The 20,312-nt window shown below is 34.6% G+C and overlaps 2 protein-coding genes and 1 pseudogene across 6 annotated transcripts; all 3 read right to left on the bottom strand.

The window, feature by feature from the left end:
• Window positions 1-3,307: 3,307 nt before the first annotated feature.
• On the bottom strand, window positions 3,308-4,413 carry LOC112008691 (mogroside IE synthase-like). The gene has a single exon (XM_065778793.1). It carries the CDS (start codon window positions 4,294-4,296, stop codon window positions 3,574-3,576), a length of 723 nt encoding a protein of 240 aa, XP_065634865.1. The 5' UTR covers window positions 4,297-4,413; the 3' UTR covers window positions 3,308-3,573.
• A 2,049-nt stretch (window positions 4,414-6,462) lies between these two features.
• LOC136061056 (UDP-glycosyltransferase 74B1-like) lies at window positions 6,463-8,864 on the bottom strand (annotated as a pseudogene).
• Window positions 8,865-10,931: 2,067 nt separating this feature from the next.
• On the bottom strand, window positions 10,932-19,434 carry LOC112020172 (calmodulin-binding protein 60 A). Of its 5 annotated transcripts, none has more exons than XM_065778777.1 (8): window positions 19,235-19,434; window positions 18,900-19,038; window positions 16,267-16,345; window positions 14,784-14,836; window positions 14,185-14,675; window positions 12,933-13,093; window positions 11,988-12,194; window positions 10,932-11,893 (listed from the first exon to the last, which is right to left on the bottom strand). In XM_065778777.1, the coding sequence occupies exons 2-8, from the start codon at window positions 18,992-18,994 to the stop codon at window positions 11,315-11,317; spliced, it is 1,665 nt and encodes a 554-aa protein (XP_065634849.1). In that variant the 5' UTR covers window positions 18,995-19,038; window positions 19,235-19,434; the 3' UTR covers window positions 10,932-11,314. The 5 variants fall into 5 exon arrangements, with proteins under 5 accessions (XP_065634849.1, XP_023908496.2, XP_065634857.1 ...); XM_024052728.2 differs by lacking the exon at window positions 19,235-19,434 and adding an exon at window positions 17,049-17,141 and having other exon boundaries at window positions 18,900-19,220; XM_065778785.1 differs by lacking the exon at window positions 19,235-19,434 and adding an exon at window positions 16,476-16,558 and having other exon boundaries at window positions 18,900-19,220.
• Window positions 19,435-20,312: the final 878 nt, after the last annotated feature.

The raw sequence follows: 20,312 nt of genomic DNA, 5'->3' as shown, positions 1-20,312 counted from the left end.
CTTCCAAAGCTTGATCTGGATTATAATGAAAAGATAAGCCTAGGGAGGGTCTAGATGTTCATGGACATTAGCTTCTGTTTGTATATAAGATTTATCTGCTATCATCAGCAAAACTACTCTTGTATGACTAGTGATATTATGGTCATGGAACATGCGATAAAAAACATCATTACATCTTCTACCATTTGAATGTGTGCTTGAAATCTGATTCAATAGGAAAATTAATTTGAGAAATAATAAAAATGGAATAAGCTGTTGATTTGAAGATAAATATACAGTATAACCATGGTTGTCAAAATCCCGATCTGGATCCTACGATTCTACGATTTTACGATCTCACCTGTCCAAAACGATCTAAATCTTTCAAGGATCTTAGCGATCATTCAGAATCGTACGATTCTGACGATTCCAAACAATTTTGGTTTCTTGTAATCTTCTTTAACTTAACAGAGGGTTCAGTTGGACCCAAATGAAAAATAATATTTCAATAGATCAAATTTTGCTATTCTAATGTAGCGAGATAGAGTGTTAGTTGAAAACAAACAAAAAATTACATTCCAATAGAGTGTTACGTTTTGAGATTTTTTACATCTTAAATGATGCCTACAAATTGATGTAATGATGCATGGTAATTACATCAAATGGATGCAAATTTTTGATTTTTTATGAATGTATAATTTTTGTGATTATTTAACATACCAATTTGTTTTTTTTTTTTCCTCAAATAATGTAGGATCTTACGATTCACGATCCGATCCTACGATTCACGATCCCACCTACTTTCAACGATCTTATATAGGATCCCGATTTTGACAACCATGAGTATAACCCAACAGGTTAACAATAGAAGGTCGGGTAATCATAGAACCTGTGTCAACACTTGAATAGAGAATGCATTCCTGAAATGATACAATTGAGGTATATGATTCTGTTCCAAATTTGTGAAGTTGTCTGGAAGCCACTGGCATCATGCCAGTGGATTCTTACAAACTAGAGAGCTGGCCGAAGATTTTTAAACCCCCTGTGATGTTAAGAGGGACTGAGAACTCATCAAGAATTAGTTTTCTTTAGCTGAGCTTTGTACAGCAATGTGTTGGGTCAAAGGGACTAAGAACTCATCAAGAATTGGTTTTCTTTACCTAAGCTTTGGACATCAATGTGTTGGTGAAATCTGATACAGGTGCTTTGGAGTCATTGTTTTCGACACAAATTCATTATGTAGTTAAAAGAGTTTTTGTTAGGACATTTCATGTAGTTAAAAGAGTTTTGTTAGGACATTTCATGGTTATGGCCTACAAAATTATTTTGAAACTTGTTACAGTGACAAAAGGTGCCACTACAACTTAAATTACCGCCTCAGAGAACTCTTTTGGCAACTGCATACCTCAGTTCTTCATGAAATTTTCAAGTCTAGTCAGTATTGTTCACCTTAACAAGCTGAAGTCGTTTCTATATCAGATGAGAAAACAAATATGTTGAACCTGTTGCGGCAACATTTGTCTCCAATACAAATCCAACATGGCCACACTAGAAAAGACCATACTAGCTCAAGCAGTTTTTCTCAAACATGGTTCTACCCCATAAAACCTTGTAATATATTTGAGGTTTTCGGTGTTGATACATATTTATATATTAGGCATTCTGTTTTCATTGCAGGGTAATGTAATGACAGGCAAGCAGTGCTTATAATTAATATGTGAACTTCCTCAAAATTGCCGAGTCAGAGTTTTGAAGTCTCACTCTTCATTTGCTTGCATATAGCATCTTCTAAAATGAGGTGTATTGGAGCTAATCCAGAATTTGTAACGAGATAAAGAGGTGTGGCCGTTCTTGTCAAATAATAAGCCTCTATGTCTCAATAAAGAATATAAATCTGTAGCCCTTTTTCAATCTCGCAACTATTTCATTTGTACAGCAATACATGTTTCAATTTTAGCTTCACATACATTTTTCAATTAATTTGAATAATTAAATAATCCAGTGAGTCAATGCTCTTATAGTGTATAATGATGTGATAATTCACTTTTGTTGGACAAGAAAAGGGAAATAATCAAGAAGCCTCACTTTAGAATCAATAAATTAAAGCTTTTGCTTATTTTCTAACCCACTTTCCACTTTTAAATTCCAAAACTTTATCTGGATTATATTGAAAAAAAATAAGCCTGGAGAAGGTCTAGATGTTCATGGAAATGAGTTTCTGTTTGTATATCAGATTTATCTGCTATCAGCAAAATTACTCTTGTATTACCAGCGATATTATGGTCGTACTTCATACAAAACTTCATTTCATCTTCTACCGTTTGAACGTGTGCTTGGAATCTGATTATCCATTTCAGAAGGAAAATTAATTTGAGAAATAAAAGAGATTGAATAAGCTGTTGATTTGAAGATACATATACCGTGCAACCCAATATGTCAACAATAGAAGGTTGGTTAATCATAGGACCCTTGATAAAACTTGATTAGAGGATGCATTCCTGAAATGATAGTAGATGGAACAATTGAAATATATGGTTCTGTTCCAAATTTGTAAGTTGTCTAGATGCCTGTGGATTATTAGATACTAGAGAGCTGGTTGAAGATTTTTAAGCCCCTTGTGATGTTAGAGGGATTGAGAACTCATAAGAATTACTTTTCTTTAGCTTAGCTTTGTACATCAATGTGTTGGGTTATAGGGACTGAGAACCCATCAAGAATTAGTTTTTTTTCGCTGAGCTTTGGACATCAATGTGTTGGTGGAATGTAATACAGGCTCTTTGGAGTCATTGTTTTGGACAGAAATTTACAGTGTAGTTAATGGTCTGTGGAGAGAGAGAGAGGAGTGTAGAGTAGAGTAGATTTAGCACAAAATTAGCTTATTTTTAGCCAACTCTACTCTACTCCCCTCCTTTCTCTCTCCTTCCAAACAGGCCATAAGAGTTTTGTTAGGACATTTCTTGGTTATGGCCTTTAAAATGATTTTGAAACTTGTTACAGTGACATAAGCTGCCGCTACGACTTAAATTACTGCCTTAGAGAACTCTTTTGGTAACTTCAAACTTAAATTCGTAATGAAATATTCAATTCAAGTCAGTATTGATCACCTTAACAAGCTGAAATTGTCTCTATATCAGCTAAGAAAACAAATATGTTGGAACCTGTTTAAGGCGACAAATGTCGTCAAAACAAATCCAACATGGCCTCAGTAAAAGTTATTGGCAACCATACTCATTAGTCCATTAATTACACAAAGTTTATATCAATTCAAATTGTGTCACATGGAAAAATTGTGATTTGCCTCTATATCTATTGAGAAAACAAAGCCATTAAAAAAATGTTGTCTTTTTAAGCAAAGCTAAAGTGATGTGCCAGAAAACATGTATATTAAGCTGCAATACATATTGCATAGCCATGTTCATATTGAATACTTGCTATTATTCTTATAAACATTGAAAGATAAAATAAAATAAAAAACATCCTGAAAGGGGTATGTATTGTACTCAGCCTAGCTTTTTCAAGTTTCTTTCCTGCCATTGAGTCACACAAATTATCATCAAAAGGACTTAAATTTTTTTGATCAAGTGCCATCCAAAGTCAAGCTTTCTTCCCCTCTCCTTTCGCCAACTTACCTACAAATTCATTAATGTTATTATCTGAGCTTCCACCTAAACTAACAGCTCTTATTACAAGCTTTCTCCAATTATTTGCCTTCTTTATAATCTCTTCACTTCTTTCTCCTGCTGTCACTTCTTTTATACACATCTCTAGCTCATCCCTTGTCACGATCCCCTCTTTGTTCTTCTTAGCCTTTACTCCCACCTGCCACAAGTCCACCACAAACTTAGCATTAGTAGGCTGATCACTCCACTGTGGCATTGCTACCATTGGCACTCCTAGGCTCAAGGCCTCCAATGTTGAGTTCCAGCCACAATGTGTCACAAAGCAAGCCACAGCCTGATGTGCCAGCACCTGTAGTTGATTGCACCATGGTACAACCAATCCTCTTTCTTGTGCTGAATTAATAAATTCGATTGGAAACTTGTTTATGGAATCTTTTGCAACCAACAGAAAATGCATATTGCTTGCTATCAAACCACATGCAATTTCTTCAGCCTGTTTATCTGTTATGTCTGCCATGCTTCCAAATGATACATATATCACTGACTTTGGTGGTTTCATCTCTAGCCAGCTCAAGCACTGGTCACTACTAAGCTCCCAGAGACTGGCGCCATAAGCTATGTCTCCACTGATCTGCTGATCTAGGTAGGCTGATGGCACCATTGGACCAACCATCTCCAAGGGCCAGAGTCCTAACATGGCCTTCACTAGCTTTTCAACAATCAATGAACAAAATGAGAAAGATATACAATTATACAAATACAGGTCTTACTACTTGGCATATAAAACTATAATGTAGAATTTGATAGATTTGGCTCCTAATCTTTGATTCTCAAAAAAAAAAAAAAAAAAAAAAAATATGGTTCTACCCCATAAAACCTTGTAATATATTTGAGGTTTTCGGTGTTGATACATATTTATATATTAGGCATTCTGTTTTCATTGCAGGGTAATGTAATGACAGGCAAGCAGTGCTTATAATTAATATGTGAACTTCCTCAAAATTGCCGAGTCAGAGTTTTGAAGTCTCACTCTTCATTTGCTTGCATATAGCATCTTCTAAAATGAGGTGTATTGGAGCTAATCCAGAATTTGTAACGAGATAAAGAGGTGTGGCCGTTCTTGATGGTTCTACCCCATAAAACCTTGTAATATATTTGAGGTTTTCGGTGTTGATACATATTTATATATTAGGCATTCTGTTTTCATTGCAGGGTAATGTAATGACAGGCAAGCAGTGCTTATAATTAATATGTGAACTTCCTCAAAATTGCCGAGTCAGAGTTTTGAAGTCTCACTCTTCATTTGCTTGCATATAGCATCTTCTAAAATGAGGTGTATTGGAGCTAATCCAGAATTTGTAACGAGATAAAGAGGTGTGGCCGTTCTTGTCAAATAATAAGCCTCTATGTCTCAATAAAGAATATAAATCTGTAGCCCTTTTTCAATCTCGCAACTATTTCATTTGTACAGCAATACATGTTTCAATTTTAGCTTCACATACATTTTTCAATTAATTTGAATAATTAAATAATCCAGTGAGTCAATGCTCTTATAGTGTATAATGATGTGATAATTCACTTTTGTTGGACAAGAAAAGGGAAATAATCAAGAAGCCTCACTTTAGAATCAATAAATTAAAGCTTTTGCTTATTTTCTAACCCACTTTCCACTTTTAAATTCCAAAACTTTATCTGGATTATATTGAAAAAAAATAAGCCTGGAGAAGGTCTAGATGTTCATGGAAATGAGTTTCTGTTTGTATATCAGATTTATCTGCTATCAGCAAAATTACTCTTGTATTACCAGCGATATTATGGTCGTACTTCATACAAAACTTCATTTCATCTTCTACCGTTTGAACGTGTGCTTGGAATCTGATTATCCATTTCAGAAGGAAAATTAATTTGAGAAATAAAAGAGATTGAATAAGCTGTTGATTTGAAGATACATATACCGTGCAACCCAATATGTCAACAATAGAAGGTTGGTTAATCATAGGACCCTTGATAAAACTTGATTAGAGGATGCATTCCTGAAATGATAGTAGATGGAACAATTGAAATATATGGTTCTGTTCCAAATTTGTAAGTTGTCTAGATGCCTGTGGATTATTAGATACTAGAGAGCTGGTTGAAGATTTTTAAGCCCCTTGTGATGTTAGAGGGATTGAGAACTCATAAGAATTACTTTTCTTTAGCTTAGCTTTGTACATCAATGTGTTGGGTTATAGGGACTGAGAACCCATCAAGAATTAGTTTTTTTTCGCTGAGCTTTGGACATCAATGTGTTGGTGGAATGTAATACAGGCTCTTTGGAGTCATTGTTTTGGACAGAAATTTACAGTGTAGTTAATGGTCTGTGGAGAGAGAGAGAGGAGTGTAGAGTAGAGTAGATTTAGCACAAAATTAGCTTATTTTTAGCCAACTCTACTCTACTCCCCTCCTTTCTCTCTCCTTCCAAACAGGCCATAAGAGTTTTGTTAGGACATTTCTTGGTTATGGCCTTTAAAATGATTTTGAAACTTGTTACAGTGACATAAGCTGCCGCTACGACTTAAATTACTGCCTTAGAGAACTCTTTTGGTAACTACAAACTTAAATTCGTAATGAAATATTCAATTCAAGTCAGTATTGATCACCTTAACAAGCTGAAATTGTCTCTATATCAGCTAAGAAAACAAATATGTTGGAACCTGTTTAAGGCGACAAATGTCGTCAAAACAAATCCAACATGGCCTCAGTAAAAGTTATTGGCAACCATACTCATTAGTCCATTAATTACACAAAGTTTATATCAATTCAAATTGTGTCACATGGAAAAATTGTGATTTGCCTCTATATCTATTGAGAAAACAAAGCCATTAAAAAAATGTTGTCTTTTTAAGCAAAGCTAAAGTGATGTGCCAGAAAACATGTATATTAAGCTGCAATACATATTGCATAGCCATGTTCATATTGAATACTTGCTATTATTCTTATAAACATTGAAAGATAAAATAAAATAAAAAACATCCTGAAAGGGGTATGTATTGTACTCAGCCTAGCTTTTTCAAGTTTCTTTCCTGCCATTGAGTCACACAAATTATCATCAAAAGGACTTAAAATTTTTTGATCAAGTGCCATCCAAAGTCAAGCTTTCTTCCCCTCTCCTTTCGCCAACTTACCTACAAATTCATTAATGTTATTATCTGAGCTTCCACCTAAACTAACAGCTCTTATTACAAGCTTTCTCCAATTATTTGCCTTCTTTATAATCTCTTCACTTCTTTCTCCTGCTGTCACTTCTTTTATACACATCTCTAGCTCATCCCTTGTCACGATCCCCTCTTTGTTCTTCTTAGCCTTTACTCCCACCTGCCACAAGTCCACCACAAACTTAGCATTAGTAGGCTGATCACTCCACTGTGGCATTGCTACCATTGGCACTCCTAGGCTCAAGGCCTCCAATGTTGAGTTCCAGCCACAATGTGTCACAAAGCAAGCCACAGCCTGATGTGCCAGCACCTGTAGTTGATTGCACCATGGTACAACCAATCCTCTTTCTTGTGCTGAATTAATAAATTCGATTGGAAACTTGTTTATGGAATCTTTTGCAACCAACAGAAAATGCATATTGCTTGCTATCAAACCACATGCAATTTCTTCAGCCTGTTTATCTGTTATGTCTGCCATGCTTCCAAATGATACATATATCACTGACTTTGGTGGTTTCATCTCTAGCCAGCTCAAGCACTGGTCACTACTAAGCTCCCAGAGACTGGCGCCATAAGCTATGTCTCCACTGATCTGCTGATCTAGGTAGGCTGATGGCACCATTGGACCAACCATCTCCAAGGGCCAGAGTCCTAACATGGCCTTCACTAGCTTTTCAACAATCAATGAACAAAATGAGAAAGATATACAATTATACAAATACAGGTCTTACTACTTGGCATATAAAACTATAATGTAGAATTTGATAGATTTGGCTCCTAATCTTTGATTCTCAAAAAAAAAAAAAAAAAACAAAAAAAGAAAGAAGATTCCTAATCTTTTTTCTTTTTTTTGATAGGAGAGATTCCTGATTGTTGACCATTTCTAATTTCAATAAAGGCATAAATAAAACACATGATTTCCATTTAAAAAGTATAGTTATATATTTCATACTTATCTAATGTCCAAGATTATCCTGTACATATTGAGAAGCAGTAAATAAAAATCTATAGTTATATATTTCATATTTATTCATTGTCCAAGATTATCCTGAATATATTGAGAAGCTCTAAATTATTTGGAAATTCCTTGGTCTTCTGATTTCATCTCATCAAAAATTAAAAAATAGGAATTCACCTATTCCATCATCTATTTTTTTCCCTCTTAACATCATTTGATTTCTCAATTCCCATGATTATCTTTCGGTTTCAATTTATTTCTGGCTGATTATTTAGCAATGCTATGACCCTGATTTATTTAACAATGTTCATATAATCAATGTTTCCAAAATATGTTTCTTCCTGGCATCTATTCTTAACAATATAAAGTAATAGAACTACCTATAAGAAGGAAAAAAAAAAAAAAAAAACACATATCATAGTTAGTTAGTTAAAAGAAAGTTACCTCACTTTCCAACTCTTCACAACTGTTACAGAATACCCGTCATTTTTATCCAAACATCTAAATTTTTCCATGATCACTGCCAAATAAGCAGAATTACTTGAAGGCTGCGCAAGAAAACTAGGCAAGTCAGCAGGGCCAAGCGAAGGTAGTCCAGGCAACAACACAGGCTCAGTTGCTTGCTTCTCTGGCAAAGCCAGGCGACCATGATCGATATGCCAGTACATGGAGCACACAGAAGCTGAGTTCGTCAAGAATACTGCTGCATAAATGCCAAATTGCCTGGCCACATCAAGAGCCCATGGAAGCAAAGAGTCATACACAACACAGTTTACTGGTAAGGCTGAGTCTTTGAACTTTGATATGAGCTCTGATAAAGTTCTTGAACCAACTGATTTGAATGACTCTAAGTAGGCTTCTGTACTAGGAGCTTGCTTATATCCACCTTCATCATAGCCATCTGAGATGGGCTCAACACCAACAGTGGTTGCATGAATGGACTTGACAGTGTAATGGGTTGTGGCTAGAGTGGCCTTGACACCTTTGGAAGCCAAACGTTTGGCAAACTGGAGGAGTGGGTTTATGTGGCCTTGGGCAGGATAAGTGAGCACAATAACATGACCTTTTTGGTTGCTCATTTTTTTTTTTTTTTTGCCTTCAGGGATGTACCTTGATTTGATGAATAGAAGACGTACTTATAGGCCTTACTTGAGGTACTTTTAAAAAAAAAAAAAAAAAGGCCTTACTTGAGGTGCCTTGAACTTATTTACCCTGGAAAATTTTGGCTGAATATTAGAAAAGTTGTTCACCCTTTTTACTTTAGTGGCCAAATTTGGTGAATAATTTTTTAAATTCTGCAGATTAGGTATTGAATTTTTCAAGTTATTGGTTTTAAAATAAACTGGATTTGGACCCACCACTCCATAGGTTTACATGATATATGTTTTTTTAATAAATAATTTAATACTTATAATAGTGGAAGAAACGGAATTTATTAATAAAGGAGAATATGCTATATAAATGAGCTTAAGGCTTTTTGATTTTTGCATAATATATGTTAGTCAATTTAATCCAATCATAGAAACCAAGCATAAGATTTGGCCAGTGCTAATTTTTAGTTTCAATAAATTCCACTAGATAATCTAACCAAGTTGGATTAGGATTCAGATCCTCTAGATTTTCTAGGGTACTCTACCAAATAGATTTCCTTAAATCTTAACCATTCTTTAATGATTTAATGGTCAAAATTCTGCAATGTCAATATTTCACTAACAATAATTTTAATTATTTTGTTTGCAACATTATTTTATTATTTTAAGAATATTGTTAGTGGAATGCTGACATGACAGAATCTTGACCATTAAATCATTAAAGAGTGGTTAGGATTTAAGAAAATCTACTGGTAAAGTATCCTAGGAAATCTAGAGAATTGGATTAATAATATATATTAGAATTATGGTTCGATAGTTAAATTCACAATTTCTTAATCTTTTGGAACAATAATAACTTATCATGATATCAAAGCAACATATATTAACTTCAATAACTTATCAGTATATTAATGTACTCTTGAAACTTTTATTAATAAACCAGAAAAATTTTAGTATCACTTTCACGAAAAATATTTATAAAAAAAAAAAAAAAAATCAACTATTTCTTTCTTTTATATAGATTAAAAAAAAAAAAAAAACCAATACCATAAGCATCAAATTAACTTTTCCCTATTATACTTCCCCTGTGGAAAGGTACATTGAATTATTGCAATCCCATGTGTCATAGAAATTCAAACTGTCGCGTTCCAAAAGTAAGTCTTGTACGAATATTTTTTAATTATTCTAGATGCTGACTAATGAAATCATGTATCAAACTTATCAAGATGTTGATTCCCATTTCCGAATATCTTCTGATAAGGTTAAGGTGCTTTTGGGGACGACGTAATTTCCTTTTTCTATTTTCCTAGTAAAGAAGATTTATTGGAAGAAAGCCCCCACAATTGGAACAGGTTCACTCCCAATCCCCCCATCTACATCAGCCAAAACTTTGTGAGCAATAGATATGGAAATGAATCCAACAAAAAGAGTACAAGAACTTTACCCGCAGTAAATGCTTCTCTGATAACGATAGAAGCAAACTAATTAGAGAAGAAAAGTGTGTCTATAATATTTTCATAACAAATTATAAGTACTAAATTGTTATTGGTTTTAATTTGAACATATCATTAAAATTATCTTTTTGTCTACCAATAACAACTCATAATAATCTATTACTTAAAATTTATTGTGAAAATGTTGTAAAAGCTTTATTAACAAACCAGTCAAAGAGCACTGACCTGCTTTTCTTAGCACCCAGTAGAGGCCAATAAAGAGAATGGTCCTCTTCCACAACAGCCAATCGGTTCTTATAAGAACTTGCACAATTAGTCAAACTATAAGAAGAAAAAAATTTAATGAAAAACCCTCTTATTCATTTAATAAAATAATACATTAGTTCAAAATGAAATTACATTACTAAATTGCAAGTCAGGTCCAAGTAATTAATTAATCAGATTCAGTAACATGGAATTATGGATAAACTGTAAAATAAATTGCAAAAACAACCACACGAGGTAAGGAATTGTCCAAATACTCTTGGGTCTAGCCCAATTTTTGTCAAATTCACATTGATGTAATGAAAGGGAGGGGCCCACAACAATGACAAAACAACCCGAATAATCCACCCGTTTGCCAAAGCAGAGTCGAATTATGAATCAAGACATAAAAATAACTTTTATTGAACAAACAATCTCATACAGAACTATAACCCAACATGAAAGCTACAGGATGTTATGCACCCTGGTATTACTGCTTTACATATTTGAGCAAAAACCAATACCAGAAAGGCAGAAACTTGCCCTGATACTGTCAAAAAAACATCTACATATTTACAACTTGATGAAAGCAGGAAGATAGTTCTATGATCTTTCACCAGAAGGCGAAGTACTTAACTACTGTTGTATTTACGTCTACCAAGACCTCCAACTTGTCTCACCAAAACAGCACGCAAAATCTTAGCGGCAGCACTCACAAACACTATATTTGCAAATGTTATCAAACCATTTGTTTTCTCTTCACCTTTTTTTTTTTTCATAACCCACTCTTGTATCTTGGAATTTCTCGAACTCGTTTTCTTACAGCCACACGTATTGAAAACCATTTTAGCACACTGAATAGCTTTGTCCATCTTGTCTGAGCTTTCCCAATGGCAGCACGTGCAGAAATGAAATTGTCAACAGCACTCTGAAGATCTGATTGCGATTCTAAATTGACACTTTGAGTTAGAAGATCAGTATCAAAAAAGTTCAGATGATCATCATCAAATGAATGGTTCATGGACTCTGGGAAACTCAAAGCCTGTTCATATCTGAGACCCATACTGTCAATCCCGTGCAGGGCAAAATCTTCCAAACCACTACTGCCCCCAACAGAATAGATGGATGAAATGATATCTGGAGAAGAGGCACTTTGCTGTGCATAATCGAAACCAGCAATCTTGTGAGAAGCCAAAAACTTGCACCCGTTAGAACTCTCCGTCCTAGGCGAGCCTGAAGAGTAAAGAATGTTGGTTAAGTGTGAAGAGCTGCCCACAATAGAGGCTTCATCATCAAAAGAAACGACTTCCCCCCAGTGTTCGAATGCAGAAATCACCAAGTTGTGGGCATCAACCTAATGGAAAGGGTTGATCATATGAAGTCAGGCATGACTAAGGGAGGAAAAAAAAAATGAAAAGAAAGCAGATTTGAGGTAATAAGAGGAGTGCCTTCTCAGTTTCAGACAGCTTATCAATAGGAACATACTGGCATTCCAAAAGTAGTCCCATCACTTGTCCCACGACATTAAAGACCACACCAGTTTTTTGTTGAGAACTTGGAGGGCTGTACAAGAACATCCTCTTCTCAAATACACATGTCCGAGCATGCTCCACAGTGACTTCCCACATCTTAGCTGACATACCTGTGCCAAGTATCTGCACATCCAAAGCAATTACTGTTATTACTCCATTCAAAGAGAGCTGAATTAAACCATATTTTTCTAGACTTGGAACACTTCATTTTGTTCACAGAAGATCACATAGGAGTTCAATGTCTGGGCATATATGGGACATAAATTTTAGTAGTATGTGCAGATTGTGCTCAGAACACTGATTTGGACCCTAAATTATAAGAAACAGAACATAACCCTAGCTCTGGACTACAATACTAAGGAAATAGACAAACAGATTCTGGTGTCTGACATGGTCAAGAGGGATTTATCAGTCTCAACAGAAGTTGAATTGAGATATTTCTATAGCTAACCACCATACCAAAATCTCAAAGGAACCCGAAGATCTAACTAGAGCCATGTCAATACATGTATAACAGAGACACGCTGTGCCCGATTCAAGAACACAATCTAACATCAAAATGTCTGTATCCCACTGGTACACCAGCAAAATTTTCCCTTGTGAATACTTCTATCCAAAGAGAAAAACACCCAAGGGTATTGTCCTCAATAATGAGCAGAAATCCTGATTAATCTAAACATAACGGCTGTTAAATCACTAGTCTCTTCTCATTTTCAGATTTTTAACAAATGTTGACAAGTGTATGAATACAACAATACATCACTCTTGACAGAGTAGTACTTCAATTTCAGAATTCTAGAGAAAAATTAGTAAGGAGTACTAAAAAGTAAAAGTAATTGAGGTAAGTGCAGTTTTATTTACATTTCGGAGCCTTGTAGGGTCTATGAAGAGTAGGGTCAAAAAATCCTTCACAGTATTGATGCTTTCCCGACTCAAACGCTTATGGAAAGCTCCATCTTTGCCAATCTTTTCTAATCTCCATACTTCATCATGCAAAGAAGGAGGGTGATGCTTCTTGTACACTGCAAAAAGAATCAGTAATTAGAACGGCATTTCATTTGATTTATTTCCCATTAGTTACTTTAGAAACCTAACATATATAGCCTGGTAGGTACTTTTGTCAACTCAGTCCAAATGTATAGGCTTCAAGCTATGCAGAAAGTCATGACAGACAAGATAACAAGTTGTTCGCATAATAAGAACACATTACATAGAAGTGTTGAACAAGCCAAATAGACTATATCCATAACAATATTGGGTAGCTATTTGATACAAGTACTCCATAGTAGTAACAAGGAGTGAGCACAAAGTAAGAGATGGAAAAACAAAGATGAACAGTTTGTAAAACTTGATGGTCAAGAGATACCACTGAGTAAATTTTTTTTTTTGATATCTTCAATTAATAATTCACAAGGATAGAAATATTGAAGAGGATATGAAATATAGGATGAGATTAGGGTGTATGAAGTGGAAGAATGCATCAAGATTATTCTATGATCATAAAATACATTAAAGGGAAACTTTTACAATACTGCTATAAGACTAGCTATGCTTTTTAGCACTAAATGTTGGGCTATTAAGAAACATGTTCATAAAATGAGCTGAAATGAAATTTACTAAGATGGATGACTGAAAATGCAAGGACAGATAGTATGTGGAATGAAGAAATTTTTTAAATATAGGGATGCCTCCTATTGATGAAAAAATGTGGGAGAGTCATTTGACATAGTATGGCCATGTGCAAAGGATCCATTCATGCATTAGTGAAGAAAAGTGATTTGATTCAAGTCGATAGGAATGAAAAGAGGTAAAGAAAGGCCTAAAATTACATTGGTAGAAATAGTAAAAGTGAATATATTAGTTAAGAAGGTGACAAAAAATACGATTTTGGATAGGATAGAATGGTGGAGAAAAATACATGCGGTAGACCTTGGTTAGTCTAACGAAGACACACAGCCAACCCCAAAGTTTTGGGGCTAAAGCTTTGTTGTTGCTGTTTTTGTTGTAATAACGATAACCATATATAAAACCAAACACTAAAGAAACAAGCATTAGAATTTTAAACTTCAATCTTAAAAAATCAAATCAAAGGATATTAAAAATAAGTGCTCACATTCTCCACGATGATCCCTGACAATAAAGGATTCTGTCTTTGCTTCTCTAATGCTAGTTCCATCAATTTTATCCACAACTCTTGCCCCTAGCCTGAACCTACGGCTTCTTGTCCAGCTAGAATTATCTGTAAAGGAAATCTCACTCACAAAACCAGTGCCCTCTTTAAGATTTACAAATGCATCTCCTGTAAGCAGGGGCTTCTTTCCTTCCCTCTCTCTCACAATGTTGTTTTTAAACTCTTCGACCGTCCAATTGTCATTCTCATCACCATCAAAATCACCCTCAAGAACAACAATTTCCACCTTGGCCGAGGACTCTGGCCCAGATATTACAGTTTGCCCAGTAATAGCATCAATCAAAGCTACTTGTATGTTTGAACAATCTTCTCCTTCAATTCGAGCTCCAGTAAATACTGGAAGAGAAAGGTTGTTTACAAACTTTATCTGAAGGCTTCTTGACACAGAAGTATGTACCTCTTTCCCACAATTCCTGAACAGAAATGCACAAGATGCATCATCTATGTAATCTTATTCCACAGGACAGTTAATATGATAACCTTATAAAAATAATCTTAATGACCACGGTATCATTTCTTACTGTTTCATGCTGTTCAAATGCTTTTTTAAGGCCAATTCAACTTCCTCTTTGACCTGTAAATATATAACATTAATCCATATCAAGCAATTATACAACAATCAATTAGAACTGTGACATATATTTACAGAATAAAAAAGAACTGCAAGATGGAACTAACAGCTGCTAAAAGTGACAAATTAGTGCTTTAATTCACAGACGCTAATTTCCAGTCACATCTATAGCCCATAGCTTAGGAAGGATACACCATTGGCAAATTGCAACTATTTCAAAACCACTACAGGTATAAAGAAGAATATAAACACAATTCTGCAGCAGTTAGTTACAATCTCTTTAATACATACAACCCCATATTCCACTATTGGTCGAGTCAGTAAATAACATTCCCATGCTAAAAATGTCCTCAACCTTTCGCAAAAATGAACTCCAGGAATTGACTCATTAGAATTTAGAAGTCCAATCATTGAGGAAAATAGACTCTCTGCGCACTCTACTCTGACATGTTCAGATATCCTAAGTAGTTAACAAAGTTTCAAGTTAGGTGCATTTGGATTAATGGGTCAATAGTGTTATCATAAGCTTTATCAGTCTTTAGGGGGAAAATCCACTTTTAAATTTGTTAGTACATGAAGTTCATGCCTACTCTTAACAGAGAATCTAGATATATGTTAGAATCCCAAAAATTTATGCAATACGTTGATCCTAGAACCTCTAGCAAAGTAAGTTTGAGTTATACACGTATATGGTGTTTTATGATATACTATATGCCCATCACTAGAAAGTGGCAACTTTGACAAGGAGGACGTGGACCAATGTACAATTGTGATATGGTTAAAATCATTACTCAAGGAGGGCATAGTCATCATGCAGTGAAAGGATACTAGGTGTCAAGCCATAGTACATGCCACAATAGAGTGGACTGGATGCTTGTTATCCGCAGCTTGCAAGGCCATGATAGTACATTAGAATCCCAAAAATTTATGCACTCACTGGTCCTAGAGCTTCTAGCAAATTAAGTGTGAGTCACACACTTATGATGTCCTACAGTATATCGTAAGTCCATCACTAGAAAGTGCCAACTTTGAATAGGAGAACATGTACCAATGAGCAACCATTATATGGTTTCAATCGTTACTCACGAAGTCAGCCATCATGCAGTGGAAGGATACCAGGTGTCAGGCCATAGTACATTGCATAATAGAGTGGGCTGGTATGAACATTATCTGCAGTTTGCAAGGCCATGGTAATATCTGACATCTCCAATTCTTAAAAACAGTCTATATGGATGACATATATCAATATTAAATTATTGATGTGTTTATCAAGTTCAAAAAAACAAAAAAACTCACTAATATGTGAGTATTATATTTCAACGAATAAGCAATAGACAGAACAAATAATTATTTATAATAAATAATCTTTAAGTCTAACATATAAATGTCAAACTGATTATCACAAGTAAGTTTATCCAATAATATAAACTTACCACTCTACGAATCAAGGGCTCTAGAATTGGCTCCAGCAAATGATGGACTGATTGCATTTTCATAACCTCTGACACCACACTGAACATAGTTAACAAAATCATTAGAAATCAATATTTTTTGTCGGTGATGTCATTCAACATGGTCCAATATACATCATTAAATTCACAACGTTACAAGCAAAGTTTCTTTATATCAAAAGTACACCCACATATTCATCCATAGTATGCATCAACTTCTCCCTCATTTCTCTGTTACTGCTCATCAAAAAATGTCCAAGAACCCATTGTCTACCTATAAACAACAATTCTAAAATCATTTTTTCATGACATTGAGCCAAGTGCACTCATGTTTATGAGGAAAAGCACAGTCCTCAACTCTAAGAATGTTACTTCTGTGGGTATTGCATTGATCTTTGATAGGGTATATCCATATAAGGAATAGATTCATGGAGATATAGAACAGCGTATAAGTTATCATGCTTGCATATCCACCATTTGAGTCTCCAACAATTACTCCAATAATTACATATCCAACTTGACCTATGAATGAATACACAAGCATATGTTTCATGTTTATTTGAGTAATAGCAGTAAGAAATATACTTTTTTTTTAATTAGTGTTTATTAAGATAATAGAGAGATTCATGCACCCAACAATAAATACAAAGTAGCCTAGAAGATGATCAACACAAGAATATACATTCAACGTGAATGAAACTATGCCTAAACTTGAGCCTTAATATATGTAATCGCATCAAATATAGCATCAATCAAGGGGCTACCTAACGCTCCCCCGCAAACTCAACTGTCTAGGAGGACAAGTTTGTAGTCCGAAGTTCATATTGATTGCTTGTGAAGCCCCTTAGTAAAGAGATCTGCAGTCTGATTAGTGAAAGGAACAAACTATATACAATGGCTAACTGATAGGACAAACTCACGAATGAAGTGATAATCAAAATTATTGTGCTTAGTGCAAGCATGGAAGATCAAGTTGGAAGCTAAGCTCAAATAACATGATAATTACCCCTAAAACCAAAAGCTTAAATTTGTTAGGTAATAATGAATTTAATCATTGAACCATTATTCTAACACTTTCCCCCTTGTGTGGGTACATACTCCTTAATAAATTGAGCCCAACACATGGGTTTTTAACTTTTTAAAATCAGAGGAATGGCGACATAGTTCGAACTTAAGACTGCATGCTTTGATACCATGAAAAAATGTGAATTTTGTGTGTATTTCATTGATCTTTGATTGGTATAAATACACAATACATTGATCTTTTTTTCTTTTTTGTTGATAATTCGGTAGTTACAACTGGGGGAGAGGAGATTTGAACTCAAGACGTCTTCATTGAAAACATGAGAAGGTGTTGGTTGGGCTACAAGACTCTTAACTACATACAGTGATTTATATAAGGAATATGCCTTCAATGTAAATAAAAATATGCCTAAACTCAAGCCTAAATATATGTAACAGTATCAAGGCAAAAATATTGTTTATATATTTAAAGTTTTTATGATGTTCGTTTTTTGAACCTAAACTATTGAAATTTGACAGTTGTCCTTCCATCAATCCTTGTTAACTTTTATCTTACGTGTCTAGCTACTAAGTAGGTGGCACTATTTTTAGCATTTGAGAGTTCATCATGCCTGACATGGACAATTGCAATTTTTTTTTTTTTAAAGGACACACATGAGGTAAACAAGTGACATGAAGCTATTGCTATAAGGAGGGGGGAGGGGGGGGGGCATTTTTCAAATTTTCAAACTTCAAAGACCCAAAAAATATCTTTTTAAAGTTCAAGGACAAAGTATAACGTTTCAATAATTTAGGGATGAGAAACTTCTTAAATTTTAGGGACAAAAAAAATATTTATAGCCTAGTATCAATGAACCCTTAATACAGCATCAATCAAGGGGCTGGTTAACATCAACAATTTGCAATAAGCATACCCAAAAAGGCTATTCTTCAATCAGACACCATTTTCTAATATCTCTTTTCCTAGAGTTTACAACACCCATTTCCCTCTCTAGAAAATAAAAAACAACATCAATCCTCTAACTCACATACCAATAGAGGATTGGAACCATGACCTCATAGCCACCCTTTGTTTTAGAGAAATGGAGATTTCATTTGGCCCATAGACCACTGGCATCAATTGTGCACAATATCAAGCCACCAGCAATCAAATTCCACAAGGACCACACACATTTGAGGAAATTTTCCACTCAAAAAAGTAAACACAATTCAGCTATTAATCTTCTTTTCCCTTGAACCTAAAAAAATCTCAACCAAATTTCACATGGGCAAAGCACAATCACCAACAATTTTCACTAAACAACCAAAACCCAGTTCAGTTAGCTCAATATATTCCACAATAATACATAACATTCATCAACAATTTTCAGCAAATAACCAAAACCCAGTTCAGTTTGCTCAAAATACTACAATACATAACATTCATCAACAATTTCCACCAAACAAGCAGTACCCACTTACTTTCCCAACTCAATAATTCACTTAGCATCAACAAAATCCCCACTAAAACATAACATTTGCAACAACAAACATAGATAAATAAACAAAATAAATTAAATGGTTCAAAAAGTCAGTCAGTGAGTCAGTCATACTTCCTGAAAGTAGGCATCCTCCTACGCTTATCCTCAGGACTAGTCCCTTCTGGACGAGCCTTCACATCCTCCTGCTGTCTCTTCTGCGACATCATCGAATTCCAGCAACGCCCCCACAACACAACACTACTACTATTTGCTGTGTAATATTATTGGAACCAAACATGAACAACAACTATAACTAACAACAATATCCAAACATGCGGCGCAAAAATAAATATGAGAACAATGAAAAATAGCAATATATATAGAGATAGAAGGATAGAGATAAAAGGCAGAAACCACAAGAATAATAAATGACAATAAAGAAGTAAAGTCCAAAATCTTTATAGTACTTTTCTGTCATCTTTCTATCCAATTGTCTGAAATTTGGCTCTGTCTGCGATGCTTCTCGGCTCTGAGGTTCTCTACTTGCATCTTTCTTTTTTGCCACTTTCTTCAAAACCCCACAAAAAAACGCAAATAGTGTGAAGCTTTTTTTGCTTTTGGTATTGCAGGCAGAACAGAAGAAGAGATATAAAAACTCTCTCTCTCTCAGAGAGAAGAGAAGATGATGTGTTCTTGTGGGGTCCATAGAAAGCGCGTTTATGAACTAAGTAGAAATTGAAACTATGGGGTCCACTTTCAAAAAACGCGGAGTTCGTTGAGTGAAAACGTAGTTATCCCTATCTCTCTCTTTGCCGTGTAAACACGACTAAATGCTTAAGTCATCAAACACAAAAAAATAAAAAATAAAAAAATAAAACATTGTATAGTCATTTGAAGCGTCTGAGATAAGTTTAACACTGGATGGATTTCCGTTAGGTATTAGGTACGGTTTGTAATGGGAAGTTAGTAACTTTATAGAGTTTTTAGTAACTCCGTTTGTGTTAAATTTTTTAGGGGAATATATACACCTAACTTGCCTAAAACAACAATGACCAAACATCCCAATAAGGTCTTGACTCTTTGAGTGTAACACCAACTTTTGTCCAAGGATGGAACAAGATTTTATCTTGTGGGGCCAAAACATGAATAAGCAACTTCGATATAACCTCACTAAACAAAAAGGTTTTTTCGATGAGCAACTTTCTTATTAGAAGATTCCTCGTTGATATTTAATCACCCTCAAACAAGGGTGCACTGGTGGGTACTTAATAATTCAATTGTTGAATTGAAGCTCATCGGGTTTCGGTGGTAAACGTAGTTTTACTTATTATCGTTATTAGCATGTAATCCATGTAAATGCATTAATGCATTTAAAATTAAACATAATTTTATCATAAAAATATAAATAATTAATCAAATTATTTTTTAAAAAAATAATATGTAACACATGCATACATATGGAAACAATAAAAATTAAGCACAGTTTTTTATCATAAAAATATAAATAATTAGTCAATTTTTTTATGCAATTCTTTTTTAAGTAAA

The sequence above is a fragment of the Quercus suber genome, unplaced genomic scaffold, assembly GCF_002906115.3.
Source record: "Quercus suber isolate HL8 unplaced genomic scaffold, Cork oak 2.0 scaffold_11, whole genome shotgun sequence".
Lineage (NCBI taxonomy): Eukaryota > Viridiplantae > Streptophyta > Magnoliopsida > Fagales > Fagaceae > Quercus > Quercus suber.
Note: the sequence above shows the minus strand (reverse complement) of the source record. Positions and strands in the feature narration are given on the sequence as shown.

Excerpts from the sequence above, each read along its gene's own strand:
- LOC112008691 (XM_065778793.1), bottom strand. The coding sequence starts at position 4,296 with ATGTTAGGACTCTGGCCCTTGGAGATGGTTGGTCCAATGGTGCCATCA.
- LOC112020172 (XM_065778777.1), bottom strand. The coding sequence starts at position 18,994 with ATGATGTCGCAGAAGAGACAGCAGGAGGATGTGAAGGCTCGTCCAGAA. Across the intron at positions 16,346-18,899 it reads AGGATGCCTACTTTCAGGAA|TGTGGTGTCAGAGGTTATGA; the intron begins GTATGACTGACT and ends AACTATGTTCAG. Across the intron at positions 12,195-12,932 it reads ACCCTACAAGGCTCCGAAAT|ATACTTGGCACAGGTATGTC; the intron begins GTAAATAAAACT and ends TTGGATGTGCAG.